At 45.1% G+C, this 17,491-nt stretch overlaps 1 protein-coding gene across 5 annotated transcripts in view; it reads right to left on the bottom strand.

Moving 5' to 3' along the window:
* CSGALNACT1 (chondroitin sulfate N-acetylgalactosaminyltransferase 1) overlaps positions 1 to 17,491 on the bottom strand; it is a 252,405-nt gene that overhangs the window by 90,238 nt on the left and 144,676 nt on the right. For 4 of the 5 annotated variants that reach the window (XM_029936838.1, XM_029936843.1, XM_029936833.1 and 1 more), the window contains one exon: positions 1,963 to 2,899. In XM_029936838.1, coding sequence (XP_029792698.1) covers positions 1,963 to 2,587 — 625 coding nt within the window. In that variant the 5' untranslated portion in view covers positions 2,588 to 2,899. Of the gene's footprint in view, positions 1 to 1,962; positions 2,900 to 7,190; positions 7,227 to 17,491 lie in introns of those variants that run through there. The other variant, XM_029936860.1, reaches the window with a different exon arrangement.

Raw genomic sequence — 17,491 nt, 5'->3', positions numbered from 1 at the left:
CTGATGTGGACTCTGACTCGACCTTCCTGAAGCTTCCTTCGACTAGTGGAATCTTTCAAAATACCCTATTTCCTGAGATTACAAAACAATCTTTTGTGGTAAGAATGAAAAATGTGAAATAAACTGTACTTCTTATGACAGTCAAGTGTGTATAAGTGTATTTAAGGTGTGTGTCTAGTCACTAATCCTTAGAAAACAGCCCACTAGACTTCCACCAAATCTGGAAGGTATGTATGGACTGATCCGCCTTAAAACAGGCCGTGTGCCACACTTGGGAGCAACACTGGTAGCTAGGGTAACAGTGTCTCTCACAGAAGGTCAGCCATGTCTCAAAGCAAATAAACTCAGAGACGGGAGGCCTGTGTCACTGCTGACTGAAAATAACAGGCCTTGTGTATCAAGATACCGTACACAGAAAAGCAGACAGAGGTTTCAAATATGAATGCAGGTAAAAATCACAAGGGCCAACATTCCAAATGACAGGCACTGACTTGTAACCAAGTTCTTTTGAAAGTGCTTCGTATGTGGGCAGCTCTTGTGGCATTCTCCAGGGCAAGAGGTGACCAGGATTTGCTTCTTAAGGATGTTTATGACTCTCCCTGAGGGTCCCCCAGGAAGATCCTGTATGTGGAAATGTTTCATAAACTCCAAAACACTAGGAAATGTGCGGCTACAACAACGTGATAATCGAACTCTTACTGAGTGCCCAGCATGTGCTCCTACTTGCTAGCTGCCACACCTGCTAGGTCTTTTCCATACTTCATATAAATGAGTAACAACAAAAAACACCCTCACAACCAAAAAGCTTGATCTTGTACAAGATTTCATTACCTGACTCTAAGTATATGAAAATTATTCTTCACCAAAATTACATGAGCTCATGATTCACATATAAAGTGGAAAAAAATCCTAAGATGGGGAAGTGTCCAAAGAGAACAGACATAGTATCAACGAGAGCCATTTTGATATGACTAAACAGACTCTGTCTTGCCTACAAGCTGATGAGAGGGTGGCCATGTACACAAATTTGGGAGGAAGGTAAGAGTGGACACAGCTACAGGTCTGAGAAGTTGAAGGAGATTCTCTCCAGAAACAGGAAGGAGAGGTGGATGCCCTCGGAAGTTATTTCCTCTCCCAAATTATAAGCTGATTTTTGTCCCAGTAACAGTAGAAAAGCCAGCAGGAATCTTCCAAGAATAATGAATCTTCCAAGAAACTAGACATGGCCGATTTCTCCTCAGAGTAGACACAATCACACACAAACTAATACTTGGTTGCTCTGTGCCCATGAAAAAAACTGAGACATTCATCTCACTGGTTTTCATATGCTATGACAGTCTGTGTAATATAACCTAGTGGTTAAGGATAGGGACTCTTGAGTCAGACTTCCCAGGTTCAAATCCTGGCTCTGTCACTTTCTGATTGAACAACCTTGGGCAATTTTTTTGATTAACCTGAACCTCAATTTCTTCTTCCCTCCTCATAGGGTCATTAAGAAGTGAATTAGTAAGTATAAAGTTCCCAGAACAGTGTTTGGCAAATGTTAAGTGCTGTAGACCACATGTTAGCAATTCTCTTGTTCATGGGGCTGATACCCAGGCCCAGTCTCTAGGAGGAGGACCCAGGGAAGAGATCAATTAAAACTGCCTATCATCCTCTATTTGGGTTTCAATAATATTTGTTTATATTTTGCTTGCTTGCTTTCTTCTTGAATGAAGACAAGAGCTTTTCCTTTCTTCTTCCAGAGAACAGCAAACCCGTCCACTAAGTGTGGCTTTCATGAGAAAATACGTAGAACAGATGTTTCTGAGAAAGGAAAACCCACACTATATACCTTCACTGTGGCTCACACTCTACCAGCCATTGCCAAAGCCAGCCGCCCGCCTCCCGCCGCTGTGACCCGCCTGGGTGCCGGGACCCAGATGCCTTTCCTTCCACTTTCCACCGCACGAACTTGCCAACCTTCTATGAAATCAGAGGCCGAATACGGGCGCTGATTCGGGCTGCCCTCCGCAGGGCCATTCAGGGTCTCCAAGGCCGATTCAATGGCTTCCACCAGCTCGTCGCGCTTGTCCTTCCTCACAGGCTTCTCTTCGGGGTGGCGGGTCAGGCCCGTCTCCAGCTGGTACACCTTCTGCAGAGTGAAGCTATCGAAAGGCACAGCGGCGTACTCGGTGGCCAGCTTGACGCCGGCGTGCACCTCCGCCTTGTCCACCTGGGAGTGCAGGAAGGCCAGCAGGTCCGCCTGGGTTTTCTCCGGGGGGCCCTGCTCCAGCCCCAGGCCCGCGTCGCTGGGGTGATACTGCGTGTTCTTGAGCCGCTCGCTCCTCTCCTGCAGCTCTTCCTTGAGCTGCGCAATCTGCCGCTTGAGACTGCTGATGTAGCTGCGATGCTGCTCCTCCCACTCCTGCAGCGCAGCCTGGTAGCCCTCCTTCCCCGTGGGGCCGTTGGCCCTGGGCAGCCCCAGCTGCTCCTCGTCGCCTTTTGGGGTGCAGGCCAGCATATAGAGGACGGAGACAGCACAGCAGAGCAGCACTAGCAAAAGCACCACCCGAGAGACCCACGCAAGCAGCCCCCGGCGAACCATCGTCACTCAGGAATCGGCCATGCGTCCAGACCTGACGACATTCCAGAATGCCAGGGCCCCACCAAAGGGCTTCCCTGGACTAGACCGCAGGGAGCGTGTGTCTGGAGCCCCCCGAGCTGCTTTCATCCATTTCTCATTTCTTTCTACAATGTGTCTGGTGCCTTGAAGTCAGCCAGCCAGGGCGGGGAGCAGTTTTCCTGCTTCTAGAGGATGATCTTCCAGGAAGGAGCAAGGAGTTAGGTGAAACCTCCAGCTTTCCACATTCATTCCCATCATAGCCTCCCAGACATGCAGCAGACCACAAGAGGGGACCTGGGAAGAGAGCAAAGGATAGTAACACTTAAGACAGTAACGCCCTTATGTTCACTGGGGCAATCAACATTCCCATAGGTGTATAGAAAATGCTCTGCCAGGGGATTAAATATTGGTCAATGTTTCTAAACCAGAATGCAAACATGCATTTGTAGATGAGTGCACATAACAAACAAGGGATGCAGGAGAAAGACTGGAAGGAAATATGGCAAAATGTGAATTCCCTCTGGGTGAAGGCATTAACGGTGATTTTCCTTGCTTCTCTAGATTTTTCTGTATCTAAAATTTACCACAATGACACATATTATTTTGATGGTTAAAAGGACAAAAGCAAAACTTTAATGAAACTGAGATTGCAGGCAGGGACTTCTCCAACCTGCCCAGCACTGATAGATGCAAAAGGTGAGGCCTACATGCCCTTGCCTGTGGGCACTCATTCGGAGCAGGGCTCAAAGCTGACAAAACGGTCTTCAATCTCCCTGATGAGGAGGTGTGAAGCACCTGGAGCTTGAAAAAATGCAAATAATAAATGTGGATGGTAACATATTAGGATGGCATCCAGGGACCGTTGTTCCAGTGAACTCTCCAAATCTGTTTGCAGACAGGGGATGTTAAGTTTACCATAGAAAGGGATGGCGTCAGGAGAACAGAGACCAGAAATACCTGTCTTGTCAGGACTCAAATCGCAGGCATGTCTCCACTCCAGCCCCTAGAAGGAATTCTGTGTCCTAACTGATCATCAAGAATCAATACCCAGACAGATCGCAGAGCCTTCCATTCAAATACATGCTCTGCATCTCAACCCCAAACCTCTATAACAAATGAGAAGCCACCTGCCTTCTCCACTTCCCTCAGGCTCCCTTCCTTCCTCCTCCAACCATTAGGGCCACCCCAAAGCACACTCCTTCCATGTTCTTCCTTCCTCCTCAATACCCTTTGCTCATCGCCCCTACCCACCTGAGCCAGAAGCCAGAGAGAATAATGATAAATGGAAAATAGATCAAATAAACTTTCTTGCTTAGGGAAATTTTTATAAAATCTTCTCACATGCATCTTTTTATATAACTTCTCTGAAAAGCAAGCTCCCTGAGAGTACTATGTCCTGGTCATTTTATAAAAAATTGACATGTTAAATAATTCCCACAGTAATAAAATTATTCTTTACAGAGTCATCATCCAATGCAGAAAATCCAGATTTGGGGTCAATAATCATCTAATTTTCTGGTGGTCTGTCCCATTTACTGACTGGAAGTAGAACTCCTGTCAACTAGCAACTTCAGGACCTCTGGGAGGAGAGAGAGGTGTTCTTTCTAGCATTCTCGCGATGCTGAAAGTATAGTAAACAATAACAGCCTCATTGGCTTTATCTGATATCCACCTGCTATGTCTCATGCACAAAGAGAGAATTCTTCCTCTATTACCCTGGTGATGTGCCTCTTACAGATACCATTATGTTACCAAAACAGTTTGTTTCTCAATTTTCCATAAAAATTCAATTCCAATATTCTCCTTGGCCCAAGGAATCGCTCTCCTATAATTTAGAACAATGCACAGTTATTAGTGCTAAGTTTAAAGCACATGTTTAGCCCTGGAAGCCTTTTCTGTCTGATGAAAATCTTGGGATTTGTGTAATTACTATAATTCTGTGATTAAAAACATCTCAGCTTTGGTATTCAGGCACCTTGCTGTTTTTAATGAAATCTCTCAGATGAACTCATTATGTCCAAGTATTAAATTACCAGTGAAGACATGTTATCATGTTATTCTACCATTTTAAAGACTTTTATTTTAAATGGGTGTCATTAAAGACAAAATAAGCAAATCAAAAAACAAAAATGGGACAATCAACATTACTTAACTGTGCCACAGAAGTAAAGTGTGCCATCTTTATAACAGATTTTTTAATGGAATAATTGTTACATTTGCATAATAAATTGACCATGTTGCTTAACGAAGCAATACATTAAAGCTATGGCTAAAGAAATTTAAAACTGTACAATACTTTGTTCTGTTCTGTAAATCTTTAAAAATTTTTTTTAATGTTTTTTATTTATTTCTGAGAGACAGAGCAAGGGAGGGAAGGGTCAGAGAGAGAGGGAGACACAGAATCTGAAGCAGGCTCCAGGCTCTGAGTTACCTGTCAACACAGAGCCCGATGTGGGGCTCAAACCCACGAACCGCGAGATCATGACCCAAGCCGAAGCCGGACGCTCAACCGACTGAGCCACCCAGGCGTCCCTCTGTAAATCTTTTTAAAGTCCAGTCCAGCTTTTGAATTTCACTGGTGTAAATTCCAAAGTTATTTGGAATTCCATTTTTCAAGATGTAAAAGGACAAACACCCAGATCTTAGGAAGAAATAACTCTTGAAAAGAAATAACAGAAAGCCATAAAAATTACCGCCAAAGAAGAAGCGATGAATTTCTCCTTGTAAATGTCAGGAGTAGATAATACATGTCAGAAACAAAGTTCTACATCTTTTAACAGGCAAAAATGTTTTCTAACTATTCTCACAATCTAATCTATAATCAAAACAGTAACAACTGGATACACTGTAGAGGTTCAGAGGATATGCTTCCTGAAGTCAGGAGACTCATCCTTCTGCTTCTTGCTTCTATGCAGACTGCAGCATTTTCATTTGGCAGCACAGAATGTCATTTGTAAGAGCATAGGTTTTTCCACATACAGGAAAGAACACCTCAATGAGATGCTAAAAGGCAAACGTCGAACTAAAAGGCACTGTGCAATCTCTATCTCTACAGAGGTGTTGGGAGAATTAAGAGTTAACATTTATCATGTTTACAGACTCACAGATGGAAAGCACCATGTAATTACCAAGGACTGCTACAAGTTAGAGGTGACAGTGAAAATATAGCTTTATGTGATCACAGCAGCATTGTGCTACTATTTTAAAAACTTAGAAAAGGCACCCAGATTTTAGACTAGTCAGTCTTTGGGGGTAGATGGGAACAGGGACGGAGTGAGAGCAAGCTGGAGCCCTGTCAATATCCAATTTTAGAACATTTGGGAAAAGAGAAAGGCATATTCTTATTTTTTTTAATTACAGAAGATCCTTGTGTTCATCAGATTTCTTGCCACTTACATTTTTTAAATCTTTTTTTTTAAGATTTTATTTTTTAAATCTCTACAGCCAATATAGGGTTCAAACTCACACCCCAAGATCAAGAGTCACATGCACTACCAACTGAGCCAGCCAGGTGCCTCTCTTAGCACTTACATTTTTAAATGTCCATCTTTACTAACTGCTCTCCTCAATACTTTCCTATCCCTGGTCAACTCCCCAAGGATGGTTCCGTGACACATCTTGTCCAAAGCACTGAATTTATTGACTAGAATGAAGGGACTCTCCAAACACAATAGTCTTGTTACCATTCTTATAACCCCTCGGCAACAAAACCACAGGCTAAAAGCTTCTTCACAGGCTCCTGTAAAGGCAAAACTATGCTGAAGAGCAACACTTTCTAGTATCCACCCAAGTCCGAGCCGACCTAGAGCAAGGTTATTCCCCATACTCTCAGAATGGAAAAGCGTTCAAAGCACAGGCTGGTGTTCCATCAACCATGGGCCAGATTGGCCCTTAGAGTTTTCTCCCTGAGGTACAAGAGGACTGTTTAAGGAATCTACAGAACTTTCTGAACATTTAAGGCAGAGAGTGTGAAAGATACAACAGGCCTATGCCAAGGCGTCCAGCAGTGGAGTGGGTTTCTCAGACTCTGGTGCAGGTTGTCTGACAGCTCTGACATCCTGCTGGGACCAGAAAACATCCAGGACATCACTAAAATCTCCAAGTAACCCAGCGGTGACCCAACAGTGGGTAAGAACCACAGTCTACTCCATCTAGGATACTGCTGTTACCATACTTGAAACAAATAGTTATTAAGCACTCACTGTGTTAAATGCACTCCAATAAGAATTTACAGGAGAACATGAACTAGGCACAAATTCCAACATCAGCATGTTTATAAGATTAGAGAGTGCTTAAAGCCCTCTCAAATGTCTATAAGCCCCAAAAAGGCAAGCACCATTAAAATAAAGTATTAATGCCATCTTCCACATACCAAATGTATAGGGAAGACAGGGGTGTTGAGAAGCATAAAAAATAAATTTTGAAATGACAAGCTTCAAGCTTCAAGCTTAAAATAAACGATAGAATCAACATTTGTTAAGATAAGATAGACAGGTGGCGGCAGGTATCATTTCATCTTAGAGTGGAAGCTCTTGGAGGGTAAAACCAAGCCAAGCCTAACTTTAAGCCAGAGTCCAACACTTACCCCAAATGGAGATGGTGGACATTAGAAATTCTACAACCAGGACAGAAGTGGCTATTAGGATGGGTGTGTGCCCACTTCATTCTACAGATCCCAGTGAACACTTTGGTCACAAGAGCTGTATACTATGACAGAGAGCCTGCCAAGGTATGTCTATTAATGGCCACAAGATGCTCATAAATCACTAAGGCCTCCAGAACAGACCCCACTGATGAAATGCATTCAGGGTCAGCAGAGGCAGAAAGGACAGCAGCTTCGTGGCGAGACCAGGTCAGGCAGTACTACACACTACAATGACAGACCTTGTAAGCGATAAAGGAAACTATTCAAGGAGCGGCAATAAATTCTACAGGACATCCCCACCCTGTGTGCAGTCACAGCCAAATGAGGGAAAAAACAAGCCAGGAAGTGGTAGACCAAAGCGCCAGTGCTGCCGTATGAGCCGCCTCCACTCGGGCACATACAATCAGCTCCTTGACGGCAAGGACACAAGCTAACCTTCAGTCAAAGGATTAGCCGTACTAACAGAACATAAATTGAGGGTCTATCTCTTGGATAAACATACCATCCTGACGTGTGTGGAAAAGGCATCAAGTACGAATTCTTATTCAGAGAGCTTCCAAATACTCTCAAAAATGCACATGAGATATAAATGTATCTAACACTGTAAGCTTTACTCAAACACAAGGCATCTTGGTAATTTCTTCCACTTCAGGCTAACTCTTCCATGTAGGGCCCCTGTGACCAACTTCCAGTGTGACCCTCTGGGTTTTCATGGCTCTAGGTTTGCCTCCCACATTGTACTGTGGATATAATGTGAGTGACCAATAACATGTCAGAAGGGGAGAACAATTCTGCAAAACTCAACAGAAAACAGAGAAAAGCCGTTATGAGAGCTGAAAACCCCTAAAGCTCGTGGCTCCTCCTCCCAGTACATTCTGTTTATGGACTTTTCTAAGTTTTTCCATCTGCCTTCTCTTAAAGGAAATGAGTATATACAATGAACTCCTGCAACTGCTTGGTGAGTCCACAATCATCTGCCTCCTGTGCACAGTTAGTCTGGAGTTGAGGTACTTACAAAGAAGTGAAAATGGCCTGAAAATGAGCATAAGGGCTCATAATCTCCCCAAACCACATCCACCTGGGAGCATTAGAGCAGGGTGCCTCAGGGGTCAGACCTTCCTGGAACGCATGTTTCTTTCTTCCGTGAGTCTTTAGTCAGCATCTGTTCTAGTGCCCAATGCTGAGGATAACCTCAGCTAGGTCCTGATAGAGAAGCAACACCTGAACCAAGGAGGGACGCGGGTTAGGTCACTGTCCAAGAATGGTGAGGTGCTGAAGCCGATCCCAGAATGGGCACAGGCTTCACGCCAAGTTAACAATTAAACACCCAGAGTGTTCTGTCGAAGTGGCCATGAAGGGTCTGAAGCATTTCTCCCTGACACCGGCTTCCTGGCCTGGGCCTGGGGCTATGCCTTCACACAGACAGGGGACTCTGCGGACTGTGGCCTCGGTCACACTGGCAGCTTTGCTGCTTTCTTCCTCTGACCTTGGCACTCAAGATTGGCAGTCTCCAAATTTATCAAACATAATACCACATTGTAGGCAATACATAACCTCTGACATATATATATAAATATGTAAATTTATTCATTTATAAGTTATATACAAGTTTTACAGTATTGTCATATTATGTATTCCCAAAACAGTACTCTTAAAATAATGAAGTATAAAATTTTTTTGTTTTCTCACCCAAATGACCCTTCCTGAGCACCCTCGGGGAGCTCGCTCCAGGAGGTAACTGACCTCATGATTGTGCTTCATTTCCACAGGCTCCAGTCAACAGCAAATTCCAGGGCCCAGGGCACCTGCCTTGCTGTTTCCTTCTCAGAGGGACTTTCCTGCCTCTGGACCATAAGGATTCCACCCCAGAGTCCCCAACACCACATGCCCAGACCACTGCCGAGTCTCTGCCAGGAGCACACTTCCTTCTCTTCCCAGAGAATTTAGACTTAGCCTTCAAGATGGCCCCTGAGGTCCTCCCTATAACCCGAGAGCACACTCTCCAGGGACCAGCACAGAGGTGCCAAAGGAATGGGGATGACTGCTTGTCAGTTAAAAACTTCTTAGCTGAGAGGTACCCTTCCATCCTCTCAACTCCACATTGGTCTCCTGAGAGAATCATCCTCATTCTTTCTCCCTACTTTGAAGCACAAAAAAAGAAACGTAGTAAAAGAAATTGGGATCTGCTGGTCAGAAAATGAAGGCACAGAAATTAATCACAACTGCACATGTCAGAAATCAGGAAACAGGTCTACACCTTTTTTGTTATTCTCTCTTGTTTTGATTTTGATTTTTAATTCACTGGCGATGCTTCGAAGATGAAAACTGATAGAGAGGGGCTTCTTGAATATGCACAGATTTACCATCCTCCCCTCCCTTCCTCTTGTCACCTCCAGCCCTGTTTCAAGGAGAGTCTCAGGGGGTCACTCAGCATAGGTGGCTGAGTGGAGCCCACAGAGCGAGAAGAGAGAAGGGCCCCGGCACAAGAAGGCAATCCTCAAGGGACTCAGAGTAAGTCTAGAGAGAACCCTTCCCGGCAGGAAGGAGGCTCAAGCATACATGCTGGGCTGAGTCAGCTGCAGAAACACTGCAGAGAGAGCCCTGCCTCGTCTCCGTCTCTACTCAGTCCCACAGGGCTCTCCGCGGCTGGAGGAGCCACCCCACACCACAAAATGAGAACCCCATGAAACCGGGCCCCCAATACCCTTTGTTGCTCATAGTTACAACCACTTACTGAGCATTTACTTTGGGCCAGACATCACACTGAGCACTTTATAAACATGATCTTATTTAATCCTCAAAACAATCTTATGAGCTAAGTCTTATTATCCCCCAAGGAAGATAAGGAAACTGAGGCTTAGAGCAGTGAAGCAATCTGCCCAGGGTGCACAGCTGGCAGGTGGCCCAGCCCAGTTTCAGATCCAGCTTGGTCTGATGCTGAAACCCTGCTCTTACCCACCGGGCTCTCCTGCTCATCATCCTTAATAATCCTGAACTGCTTGCTGCGGCCTGTCTGAACTCATAATGAACCTTCTTATTTATGAACTTGTCCAGCCCCTCAGATGTGCCATTAAGCACTGTTTTTCTATAGATAATTTTTGTGCCTCCCCATTTAGCTGTGCTTTTAATTTCCACATCCCTTACCAGCCATGAAGACTCACACTACCCCTAGAAACAATGCCAGGCCCAGCCATGCCCCGTATGAGCCTTGCTCTGGCCCCACAATGGGGGCTGGGAAAAAATACCTCTGCAACACCCCAGTGCTTCCGAGCAGACGCCAGCGACTTACAGCCACATCTTAGGTTGAAGACAGCTCAACTGAAAAGCACCCTAGCAAGTAGAAATTTTAATCAACTGAAAGATGTTCTTCTTCTAAAGGAGTAAAAGAGAACATCTCTCGGTCAGTCAAGATGCTGGCGAGCATCACTTTGGAATTCTTTCCTTCCAAACACTGATTCCTCACTTTTTTCCTCCCAAGCATGGCAAAAGGAGATGCCCACGCAATGGCCATGCACCATGTGTCAACTAATCACCTCATGTGCAGGCCAAACTCAGCCCCGGCATCAGTGGAGACAGAAGCGCACCTCCTGGGGAGATCACGTCTCAAGGTCACACCGCAAGGCTTCCAGGGAAATGCGGGCTGTTAATTAACAAGGAGGGGACTAATTAAACGTGAGCAATGCTCGAAGCCAAGGACCATCTAGCTAAGTAATAATCACGAGGCCCAGAGCAGATGCCGGGCAGTTGCTAAGTGGTAAATGTCAGTTCTGAAGGGAGGTCAGAGGTATGAACTGCATCACACCAAGCCACTGTAAGTCCCTGAATTGCATAGGCCCCACTTTAGTTATGGCAAAGGCGGCACAAAGAAAGAAACTGGAGTTCCCTCCTTCCTGATAACATGATCCATGCACGTTATTAGCAGAGAGGAGTAGAAAGATGAGATGAGAAACGGGTTTTCCAAATGCCTCCACCACGTAACCCCCAATGGCTTTAAAATATGTTTAGACACAGAGCTCCCAGAGCAAGATAAAAGTGCTCACCTGGCTCAGAGGCAGGGAACTGGTGTCCTTCCAGGCAGCCCTGGGAGGGGAAGGGGGCGCCACCGAGGACCACTGGAGAATCACGTGGCCTCCTGCATCATCTGCTACATCACCTAAACCACACGTGAGTCACTGATCCCTATTCTCTAGATGACGAAACTGGGATTCGGGCAGGCCGGTGACTTTCCCACATAGGTAGCGGCCCCCACATCTCCAACCACCACCAGTCACCTACTCCAATCAGCCTGACATTGCAGGGCGTAGACAGAGCTACACAACATGTAGAATTAGACAAAACCAGCAAAAGGAGGCATTGCCCACAAGCAGGGCCACAGAGAAAGAGCAGGAAAGCTGAGAACACACACAACAGGAGAAGCCCTAGAAAAGGACAAAACAGGGGCGCCTGGGTGGCTCAGTCAGCTGAGCATCCGGCTTCAGGTCAGGTCATGATCTCAAGATTAGCAGGTTCGAGCCCTGCGTCAGGCTCTGTGCTGACAGCTAGCTCAGAGCCTGGAGCCTGTCTTCAGATTCTGTGTCTCCCTCTCTCTCTGACCGTCCCCTGCTCACAGTCTGTCTGTCTGTCTGTCTCTCTCTCTCAAAAATAAAAAAAAACATTAAAAAAGAAAAGAAAAGGACAAAACAGGCCTCTAAAGAGAAGTGGACCATCGATACTAGTCTCTCAATGTGCAAAATGGCAGTGTAACCTGAAGGCAAGAGTTGAGGGGACACACCCAGCACTGTCTCCCCTCTCTGTCCTGGACTCCTTGGCAGAGTGCAGGGGAACTCCCTCCTTTAGTGCAAATAGATATGATGTGGGTGCTGGCTAAAGCCTATTTTTCTCTGGCATACGTAGTCTTCCCATGGCTAGTGTGTGCTGCCTTCTTGGGGTGGGGGGTATCATTCTTTCCCCCCCTTCCCCAGTCCTGGGCATCAGTCAGCCCATGCTGCATGTAACTCTGGTCTGCCTCCGGTCTCATGAAAGAAAGGCGAGCGCACTGCAGGCTCTCCGTCTGGCATCCGACAGCCCAAAGGAAAAACCGCTGGAAACATCCTGAATCAAAAGGGTCTGACAGCTGCTTTCATGAATCAAAACATGAGTCTCCTGTTTTGCTGACATGTTTGGTGTGAGAAGGGTTAAGAAGAAAACTGCTACTTTTAGGCTAGATGAGATAAACAGCCTACCACCTTTCGGTTTTCCTCTTCCTTCCCCACCTACAAGGGAGACAGCAGCACACAAATGAGGGGCTTGCTTTTAGAAAGTGGTTATTACATAACAGGACTGGAGAAAGCATGGGTTGTGCAGAATTATTTTAGAAACCCCATGAAGCTAGATCAGCAAAGTCTTCCCCCTTTGTGTCTTCCATCTCAATCTGAAAATAGAACCAATACTAGAGAAAAAATTAACAGGAAGATGTCCAGTATTACACAAATATAAGATGTATTATTATTTTTCACAAAAATAAAACCTTGTGCTGATGGCAGGTAGTTTAATATTCTGTTCCGCCCCACCATGTCTATGAGCACCTCTTCTAGGCTCTCCTACCCCTTCTTCAGCCGCCCACTCCCAAGAGCCAGTGCTAAGCCTGTCCCTGCTAGGTGGTTAGCTGATTATTAAGATATCAGCTAAAATTATTTCAAGATATTGCTCTGATCAAGAAAGTAACCTACAACAGACAGTGTCCTATATCTACATAAACTGGATGGCACAGAGTACTTACTTAACCAAAGTTTGTCTTCCAGTTTAACACTATGTAACATTCTACTAACACCTTCTCCACATCATTCTTAAAATATCCCATGCTCTTTCTGTAAACTGTTGCCTATCTAGGACTCCACTCTAAATGCATCTTCCTCCAACTTTACTGATGTCTCCTATGAGGCAGGTTCCATTAATAGCATACCCATTTTGCAGATAAGGACATGGGGACAGAGGTTAGTCATTTGCCCAAGTCACCTGACAGTGAAATGGCACAACGGGATTTCCAATCCAGGCAGCCTGTCTGTTGTCTCTACCCTTGATCGCTGTGCTACATGCTCACAGGGGAGTGTTCAAGGTCACAGGGAAGAGCAGAGAGAAGGATGATGTGGGACTGCACCACGCACAGTGCTGGACCGGAAGGAGGCAGGAGAGGCGCTGGGGCAGGTTTTGTAACAAGGAGCCCCGTGTAGAAGACAGCTCTCACCAGAATCTGACTGTGCTGACACTGATCTCACACTCCTGGATTCCAGAACTGTGGCAAATCAATGCGTGTTATTTAAGCCACCAGCCTATAACAGTATTTTATTAACACAGATTACACAGTCTATAACCAGCCCTTGTATCACGGAAGGGGATTTAAACTTTATTCCAAAGGTGATGGTTAGTCAGGCATCTAAGATTTTAGATAAGAGCGTCACATGATCAGAACTGAATTGTAGCAAGTGGGCAGATGAGAAGGGCTGGAGAGGGGAAGACTGGCATTAAAGAAGCCACTCCACCACTACAGTTTCTAACTATGGGATGTGGAAGCCGCAGCACTAAATACGGGGGAGGGTGGATTCAAGAAGTATCCCCGGGTACCACCTCCAGGACTTGGACAGCAATCAGATTAGGGAGAAAGAAAGTACCCATCTAGAATAATGCCAAGGGTTTAGCTTGTGGGACAGGGATGGAGCTACCATTGCAAAAGCCAACACACACAAGAGAAGATTTAGCAGAAAGATGACTTTGGTTTCGGACATGTGGACACGGCTGAGGAAAGAAAGGTAGGAGGGAGGCCTTCAGAAAGAGGTCCCTGCCTGCGTTTTTCGAATTGTCTGCACAGGCAAGTGCCTGCTCTGCCCATTCCGGAGCCCGCACAGGACTTCACAGGTATGCTTGTTTTGACTCTCTGAAGCACTGCCTCATATCCCCTTTTATCCTGTGGGTACAGCTCCGTGGTTGAGAGAACAGGTTCTGGGGGGGGCAGACTATTCGAGTCCTACAGTTATTTGGTTTCTCTCAGCCTTTGTTTCCCAAATGTGGGAGCACAGAGAGGGCCTCAGGCCTTCTGAGAGTAAACGGGATAGTGCATGTGATGTCCTCGACATAGAGCCTGGCACAAAGCTAACATGAAATCAGTGTGGCCAAAATAAGGCCAAAAGTCACAGATATAAGCCTGACACTGACATTATTTCACTGGTGAGAAAATTAACCAAGGAGGAATAGCTGATTTTATACAAATTTACCACACTGGCTTAAAGCAGTCAGAACTAGAACCCAGGGTGCCAGACTAGTCTCTTGCCTCTGAACTACACTTCCAAAGTTTCAAATCAAAGTAACTCTCTCATATCCTTACTATTCCCCCCAAGCCCAGTTTGTTTGTTTGGAAGGAGGGAGGGAGGGAGGGATGAAGGCAGTAGACGGGAGGGGAGTTGAGGGGAAGGGAGGGTATGGGGGGGGCGGAGAGAGGGGGGGGGAAGGAAGAAGGAAAGAAGAGGAAAAGGAAAGAAAGGAAGAAAGGAAAGAAAAGGAAAGAGAAATTTGTACCGCATCCCAGTAGGTACCGTAGTGGGTGAGCAGCGGCTCTGAATCCGTCACTGCCCAGTACACGGGACTCTCATAAGCTGCATACGCTCCATAACAGCATGAACGCAGAAAATAGTTTTTCTGAAATTCTGCAGTGATGTTCCAGTTAAGATGAATTTTATCCACCCATTCATCAAATGTGTATTGAATGTCTACTGTGTGAAAGGGACCATGTCAACTCTGGTAAAGGATAAGGAGGAGGGTCAATTGTTCTCCCAAGGGTGATGGTTCCCTGGAAGGAACAGGTATAAAAATAACTGAAGTATTAGGACACTGAGATCAATCACTAGTAATGCAAACGAAACGCTGCTCTGGCTCAGAGCAGAGAAAGAGTGTCTGGGCAGGAAGGGCCAGAGAACTTTCAGGTGAGCTCTTCAAGGTGAGTATTATTTATTGGGTAGAAATGGGGACACATGGAGACGCCCTAAGTGATTACGGATATAAAATAGAAAGCAGATCTAATCAGAGGTTTTCTACAGCCATCTGCATCCCACTACTAAGGATGCACATTGCCTTAATTTTAAAAAGGGAAAAACTGAGAACCCTGAATATTCACTATTTTATTGATGTTGTTTAATATTTTTCTAAAAGTTCTTTGGTCTGATGGTGTTTCTTAGTGTTCAAATCCTTATTCATATTGCCCCCAGGCAAGGTGAAAATAAATGCAGTGGGACCTGCCACAGGCCTTATTTATGTTTTATATAGTTCCTTCTGTGTAGAAAGAAGACTTGGAATTTTTTTCTTGGCACCAAGCTAACGGGTCTCAAGATTGATATAAATGCAATTATTCTGTGTAGTGGGTCTACAGAGGGTTCAGCTTTTAATGAACATCACTTTATCTCTATTAAAAGCCTATAATGAGTTTAGATTTTTCAGGACTTTCCTCAGCTATTGTGGGCTAACATTGTTGCTTGCCAACACCTGGCATATGTTTATCTCCAACTTTCTGGCTCGGTGATATGACTGCCATAAGCAAAAATCACAACAAAACGAAGGGTACCTTTGTCACACATCCTGCAGCTTAAGAATCAGACAAAAGCAGCCGAAAAGATAACAAGAAGACCACCTCCAAAGCAGACACTTGTGAAGCAGCCCGGCCGCTCTCAGAAGTAATCACAGAAAACTCCCAACCATGCGGAACCCAAACTGGCCACATCTTCAGACCCCATCTGAAAAGCAAGCGTGCCCCTCAGTATGGAAACAATGTCCCTTGACCAATTTATTTGCCAGACCCAAGTCTTCTTCCGGCACTCAAAATCATAGTTGCAAAGGTAATGAAAAATAATGCCAATTTTCTTTAAACAAATGTGAAACTGCTTTGCAGAGTACAAATGAAAATACTCACAGTGGGTGGTTATCATTATTGCTTTTATCTTCATTAGACTGGCGCTAAGAACTTGCAGACATTTCAAAGGAATATTGCTCAAGAAAACCAAACTAGGAGGTGATAATCAGGAAAAATAAATCCTTGTTTACATAGGAATTGCAATTCAGTCGTGCCTCTTTCTCTCCCAGCAACTTGCTCCTCCTGCCCCTTCCCCTCAGCAGTGCCATCACGGTGCCCATCCCTTAACCTGGCACCAGGTGTGTTTTGAGGGGCCTTCCTGGCAGAGCCCTGCCCAGACAACTGCACTCAGCACTCTGTCCCTGCAGAGAAAGGAGGGGCAGCTGGCAGAGACTGCTCAGCATGTGATCTGGTTTTAAAGGATGGGCTGAGACCACCACACGCCTGGCTCAGAAAGTTGTAGTAAGAGACTCAGAAGGAAGTTGCCAACTGGGAGCAGGGCGGCCAGCCCTGAGAGCAGAGCACAGCCACGTCACAGGAATATGCAAAGCCAAAGGTCTACAACCTGAGCACCTTGTCAGCACCAGTGGGGTGAGACCAGAGGCATCGCCTCTCTGCTGCCAGCAGAGTCCACTAAAGTGGACTGCGGTCGACTCCTACCTCACACCCACCTGTCCCATGAAATCCCAGGGCTCGAGGGAAAGGACAGAAGACTGAGAGACAGAAGCCCCCATTTCCATTCTCAGAGGCTTTCATTCCCTTCACCAGGAGGGTAGGGCAGCCATTTTGCAAAGGCCCTTAACTTTAAAATCATAGATAAATTTATGATTTACAGATAAAAATTACAGATAAATTTTAAATGCTTACTTGGCTGATAATGATATTACTTAAACTATTAGGACTCACAATCTGTGACATAGTCAGTCGGAAATGAAAGTAAACCACTGCTGAAAATGCCATGTAACTTAATAGGAAACTGTTGTGTACTTTACAAACTTCAATCTAAATACTACCTTTCTGAAATACATCTCGAGTATAGTAAAATATAACCAGATTTGAAAATACTTGTCTTACTCTTTTCAGTACTAAAATTACCAAACCTCTGTTCAATTCAGGAGTGGAAAAAATGTTAAAGTCTTTAGGAAACAAGCAGCTTAACAACAGTTACTTAAAACTTATTAAGTATCAAGTCTAATTAAAGGTGTTAGACATCTATCTCTACCTATGTCTATCAATATAGATAGATATCTAGCCATGTATCTAAAGATACATAGACATAAGATCAAAGTATAGATACATAGATATAGATGTAGCTCATGATACAAAGATGAATAAGGTAGAGTTCCTGACCTCAAGGAGTTTAAGGTAT

The sequence above is a fragment of the Suricata suricatta genome, chromosome 1 (genome assembly GCF_006229205.1).
Source record: "Suricata suricatta isolate VVHF042 chromosome 1, meerkat_22Aug2017_6uvM2_HiC, whole genome shotgun sequence".
In the NCBI taxonomy this organism is placed as follows: Eukaryota; Metazoa; Chordata; class Mammalia; order Carnivora; family Herpestidae; genus Suricata; species Suricata suricatta.
This window is presented reverse-complemented; position numbering and strand designations above follow the sequence as displayed.